This window comes from Papio anubis, chromosome 14 (assembly GCF_008728515.1).
Source record: "Papio anubis isolate 15944 chromosome 14, Panubis1.0, whole genome shotgun sequence".
Taxonomy (NCBI): Eukaryota; Metazoa; Chordata; class Mammalia; order Primates; family Cercopithecidae; genus Papio; species Papio anubis.
In genome coordinates this window covers 106,250,279-106,256,278 of record NC_044989.1, presented here as the reverse complement: position 1 = coordinate 106,256,278, position 6,000 = coordinate 106,250,279, and the positions used below count along the sequence as shown (strand labels likewise).

Below are 6,000 nucleotides of genomic sequence, written 5' to 3'. Positions count from 1 at the left end.
CGTAGGTAAAACGGGGGCAGTCATCCCTCCCCTCCTCAACCACACCCGTCAGAATCAGAAGCCACAAATCATTCTCCGCCACCCAGCACCTGCCTCGGTCTCCTCCACCACTTTCCCCACCGATGGGAAGACGGGACCGGCGCCAGGCCCAGAACAGGGCCGAGACTGGATGAGGCCAGCGAAGCGCCCAGGGACAAACGTTCGGGCAGCGCCCACTCTCGGGCTCGGGCAAGTGCAGAGTCGCTCCGAGAGCCACCGTCTCCAGAAGACGCGGCAGGCGCCGGGCTGTGCCTGGAGCCCGAACACCCCCGGAGCCGCCCGCCCCGCGCTGGGCCCGCGCTTCCGGGATTGGGGCCCCGCCGGCGGCGGCTGCCTGTGACGTCACAGGACGCGCCGGCTCTTGCTCCGGTGATCTGGGCCAGCGGCCCTCGGTTCGCGCGGCCGTAGTTCCCCGGCTGGCTGCGGTCACTGGTGTCAGTGCTCAGGCGCCCGCCGCCCTTGACCTCTGGCCCCGCGAGCGCTAACCCAGCGCAGGAGGACCGGCCTCCGCCGCCAGGTAGGAGAGCCTGGCTGGGTCAGGCCAGAAGGGTGTCCGTGGCGCGGGTCTCTCGCGGAGCGCAGAACTGGGACCGGATTCCCAGCCGCTTCTGACCACACCGACGGGGCGGACCTTTCTGAGCGCTCACTAACTGCAGGGTACGGAGATGGGCATGTGAGAAACTAGGGGACCGGCATGGGGGTTCCCGGCGAGTGAACGGTGGTTTGGGATCCGACGTGCACACCCGTGTCTCAGGCTTTGTTTGATGGAGGCTGCTTTTTCCACCTCATGTCGCCGCCCCTTTGCTTACGGACTCTTGCAGAGTTGGACTGAGCTCGGGCCGTGTGGCATAGTGGTTGTTGCGGAAGCCCCAGGGCCACGTTTTGACTGGCACCTTGGGCACCTGACGTCGTCCCCTTCGAGCCTCAGTGTCCCCTTCTGTAAAGGGAGGGCGCGCTCCCTGAGGGGACCGCTGTCAGGTTGGAATGAACCTGCATGTGTGTGTCGCCTGGGAAGGGAACAGGCAGTGGGGCCTGGGGTTCTCCTGGAGCGCTGGTAACCAGCCTTGTCCCTGAGGCAACAGCCAGAGGGCCCCTGCAGTTTCATTTTATGAAGTATAGCAGGGTAAAATACAAGCCTGGACCATTTCCCATGTGGTGTGCAGGGAACTGTTGTTGGGGCAAAGGGCCTTGGGCTATAGTCCTAGGAATTTCAGGGATCCTGATGATGGCTCTGGGATCCTCCATCGCCCGGATCCCGCGTTTTTCTCTGCAGGCTCTGATGCTGGTGTCTGGTAGAAGAAGGCTGCTCACAGCTCTGCTGCAGGCTCAGAAGTGGCCCTTTCAACCCTCCAGAGACATGAGACTAGTACAGTTCCAGGCACCCGACCTGGTGGGGCCTCACTTGGGCCTGGAGACAGGGAATGGTGGAGGGGTTATCAACCTCAATGCCTTTGACCCCACACTCCCGAAGACGATGACACAGTTCCTAGAGCAGGGAGAGGCCACCCTCTCAGTGGCAAGAAGGTAAGTAAGTGGGCAGCATCGACCTGAAGCAGCTGCCCTGGTCCCCCCGCACCCTCCCACTGCATTCCTGTTCCGGGAAACAGCACCAGCAGGTAGCTCTTTGGCAAGGGAGCAGAGTAACCCCACCTTTTATTTCTCACCTGTTCTCTTAAAAGATCCTTAGAAATCTTATGTAATAACATCTTCAGTTTTCAGCGGAGAAAACTGAGGCCTAGGGATTAACAATTTCAAGGCCGTACATTTGGTGCTGGAACCAGGACTCTCTATTTCATCACACTGCCTCCTCTGGGAATGAAGTCCTGGACTGACTGACGGGTCTGGACCAGGGGGTCCTAAAAGGCATCTCATGCAGCTGGGGGAGTGATAGAGACTTCCAGCTCCTACAAGGAGATGACTGCAGGGAGGTTTTTTACAAGACAGTTCCTGGGTTTGGACTAGATTAGGTGAGACCGTCCCTGGAGCCTGGACCCCTACAGAATCTGGTCTAAGAAGCTGTTGATGAACAATAAGTTAAAAACACGTTAAGATGTCATTTTCATCTATTAAAATGGGAAAAAATACAAATGTTTCACGGCTCACAGTATTAACAGTATGTTTCCATATTGCCATATTCCGCAAAGATGAGAAACCTCCATGTCCCTCATTAGGGACTTGGGTATATCTCTATACAGCAGTAACATGCAGCCACAAGCAATAAAGAGGACGCCCTCTATGTATTGTTACATATTGTTAAGGAGAGATCTCCAAAACCAGTTGTTTTTGTCAAAAGTGTAAAGATTGGTGCTGTCATGTGCATACAAAAGGCTGGGAGAAGAATAGCCATAGAGTAGCTGCGAAGAGCCAGGGGAACAGGGGAATCAGAAGGGGAACGGGAGGCCTTTCCGTGTATTCCAGTTTGTATCTTTTACATGGACATGAGTTACCGAAGCGGGAGAGGAAATCAACACTGGAAAAATGAAAGCCCTGTTCTGATATCAAAGGACGATAGCTCGGCTTGATTTTCATACTGACTCTGATGGTTGATAGAGCTAGGAAATATATTTCAAAAAGCAAAACCTGTAGCTGCTGCAGGATCTGCCCAACCTGCTGGGATTGCTGACCTGTTCCCAGCCAGACCGTCTCACCTGCTGTGGTCTCTACAGAGCCTTGGCTGCCCAGTTGCCAGTTCTCCCACGGTCGGAGGTAACCTTCCTGGCTCCAGTCACACGGCCAGATAAGGTGGTGTGTGTGGGCATGAATTATGTGGACCACTGCAAAGAACAGAACGTGCCCGTGCCCAAGGAGCCCATCATCTTCAGCAAGTTTGCCAGCTCCATCGTGGGGCCCTATGATGAGGTGGTCCTCCCACCAGAGAGCCAGGTCAGTGCCTCCCCACGCCTCCCTTGTCACTGGGCCATCGCAAGGGCGTTCTGAGCTCAGTGTTCAGCCTGCTGGAGCCAGCTCTTGCTCAGTAGTACATTCAGCAGAAACTCTAGGGGATTATACACTCAGCAATAACGGTGGCCTTGGGAAAAAAAGTTAATGTGCGTGTTTTCCTGATTACAAAAGCAATACACCTTCACTGTAGGTAAAATGGAGACAAACATTTAAAAATTACGTCACCGTTAATCCCACTGCCCAGGGCTTGCAATATTAATGTTTTTCTGTCTGTCTTCCCAGTGTTTCTCCACTTCTGCATATGTTTATACTGTACATACACTTATCTTTTACTTAAGACTCCATCGGGAGCATTTTTTCATGCCATTAAATATTCTCCCTGACATATTTAGGTTACCACGGAGTTTGTTATATAGGTTAGTTTACTCCCGATTACCTTATTGCTGGATACTGTTTCTAGTTTTCGGCTTCTATAAATAAATGTTGCAATAAACATCCTTATATAGAAAAGGCTTTGCATGTCCATTAACATACATTATTATTTCCTTTGAATAAACCCTTAGAATTTAAATATGTCAGAGTATAGGCAGTATTTCAAAACTTTTGAAAAATTCTGCCAAATGGCCTTTTAAAAGATCGTAAAAGCAACTCACACATCCACCATTAGTGTATATACCCTTATTAACACTGGTTACTTTTTCTCTCTGATTTTTATTTTAGAAATGTCTTGGAAATTATAGAAAAGCTAGGAAAGTAACACAGTGAACGCTCAGATAACTTTTCCATCTGATTTCATTGTAAACATTTGGTCATATTTCATTTTTCTCCCTTGTCTTCTCCCTGCCCTCCACATGGCAAACATTCACTTTTTTTTTTTTTGCAGGGGGGGGGTGAAGGAGACCTTTTAAAACACATTGGGAATATTAAGACAATTTAGTGAGAAAAACTTAAATAGGCATCTGCTAAGAATAAGGACAGTGGCTGGCATGACCATCCCACCATTATCACTACCAAGAAAATTAACTTGAATAATATTTAATATAAAATCCAGTTGCCCCAATTCCCAATCAGAAGTACTGCTGACTGCCCCAAAGGTAACTTTTAATTTGCTTACTTTTTTTATTGCTCCTTGATCAACCAAGGCCACACACTGTATTGTTTTATCTCTTTAGTGGTTTCAATCTAGGACAGGGTTCCATAGACCTTTTCCTAAAGGGCTGTTTTAGTCTGTTCTCACACTGCTGATAGACATACCTGAGACTGGGCAATTTACCAAAAAAAAAAAAAAAGAGGTTTAATTGGACTTACAGTTCCACGTGGTTGGGGACGCCTCAAAATCATGGCAGAAGGCAAAGAGGAGCAAGTCACATCTTACGTGGATAGCAGCAGGCAGAAAAGAGCTTGTGCAGAGACTCCATTTTAAAACCAGCCAGATTCTGAGACCCATTCACTGGTGGAGAACAGTAGCGGAAAGACCCGCTTCAGGATTCACAAAGGCCATTCTCACCGGGGCTTCCCAAAATATGTTGGAATTATGGGAGCCACAAGATGAGATTTGGGTAGGGACACAGCTAAACCATATTGGAATTATGGGAGCTACAAGATGAGATTTGGGTAGGGACACAGCTAAACCATATCAAGGGCCAGTTAGTAAATATTAGGCTTTGAGTGTCAGATGGTCTCTTTTGCAGCAATTCAACTCTGCTGTTGTAGTGTGAAACCAACAAGGAATCGATACAGAAATGAATGGTGGGTTTCCATTCAAACTGTTACAGCAGACGGTGAGCTGGCCATAGTTTGCAAATCCTGATCTCAAACATGCTCCCTGCCCTTTCCTTGAAGAATCCAGTTGTCTCATAGCATGTTTCACAGCCTGGGTTTGTCTGGTCGTTTCTTCATGATTAGTGTCAGGGTAAGCATTTTCATCAAGAGGTCTACAAAGATGTTATACATTTCCCATTGCATCCCACTGGGAGGCTCATGTCAGTGGTCCCAGAATTTGACCACTTGGTTTAGCTGACATTGACTAGGTCCCTCCATTGGGAAGACGCATTTCCATTTTTGTAATTAATAAGCAGTCTATGAGTGGTAGTTTGAGATCACATAACTATCTTACTGCCCCATAGCTTCTCATCCAGGGATCCTGTGGTCATCCTGACTGAATCCATTATTGCATTGGGGGTTAGAGAACAATGACCTATTTTTTTTTTTTTTTTTCTGAGACGGAGTCTCACTCTGTTGTGCAGGTTGGAGTGCAGTGGCATGATCTAGCTCACTGCAACCTGTGCCTCCTGGGTTCAAGTGATTCTCCTGCCTTGGCATCCCCTGAGTAGCTGGGGATTACAGGCATGCAGTACCCACCACACCTACACTTTTTGTATTTTTAGTAGAGATAGGGTTTCACCATGTTGGCCAGGGTGGTCTTGAACTCCCCACCAGGGTGATCCTCGCCTCGGGCTTCTCGGCCTCCCTCCTCTCCGTGAAAAGGGGATTACAGAGCATGGAGCCACCGCCTGGCCAAGATCAATGACTCTTCTCAGTCATGCCTTCTGTTTTTATTGGCTGGCATTCTTCTATGAAGAAAAGCTGCCTCTCCTCTTTTTATTCCTGTGTCTTCAATATCACTGTGAATTCATGATTTTTGGTTTTACTCAATTGTTTGTCATTCATCATTTACATTCTTTAGGTGACCTCAGTTTGGCCAGTGAGGGGCCTTCAAGTTGGCTCCATTCCCGTCACTTTTTGTATATCCTAGCTTTTTGACCATGATGTTCTAGTCTTATCATGTACTGTCTGTCTTGACCTTGAATGGGGCCATTTCAGGAACCCGGGAAGTGAATGGGAGTGGTATTAGAGACCAACATCTAAAGCTGGGTGTACTATATACCCAACTGGTTATTATCAGAAAGTATTGGTCCCAAATGGTATTCCTATTTCAGTTGTATTTTATGGATTATGGGAGAGGCTGAGCATATTTTCATGTTTTCTGGCCATGTCCATTGCCTTTTTGTGAATTGCTTACTCAAGTCCTTTGTGGGATGTCAATCTTTTCTTACTAAA

General features: G+C 48.6%; 1 protein-coding gene across 1 annotated transcript in view; it reads left to right on the top strand.

Annotated features, from left to right (window-relative positions):
* Window positions 1-562: 562 nt before the first annotated feature.
* The window catches only part of FAHD2A (fumarylacetoacetate hydrolase domain containing 2A), a 32,018-nt gene continuing 26,580 nt past the window's right edge, over window positions 563-6,000 (top strand). Inside the window, 3 exon segments of the mRNA XM_009184642.4 lie at window positions 563-696; window positions 1,313-1,563; window positions 2,706-2,922. Coding sequence (XP_009182906.3) covers window positions 1,319-1,563; window positions 2,706-2,922 — 462 coding nt within the window. The 5' untranslated portion in view covers window positions 563-696; window positions 1,313-1,318.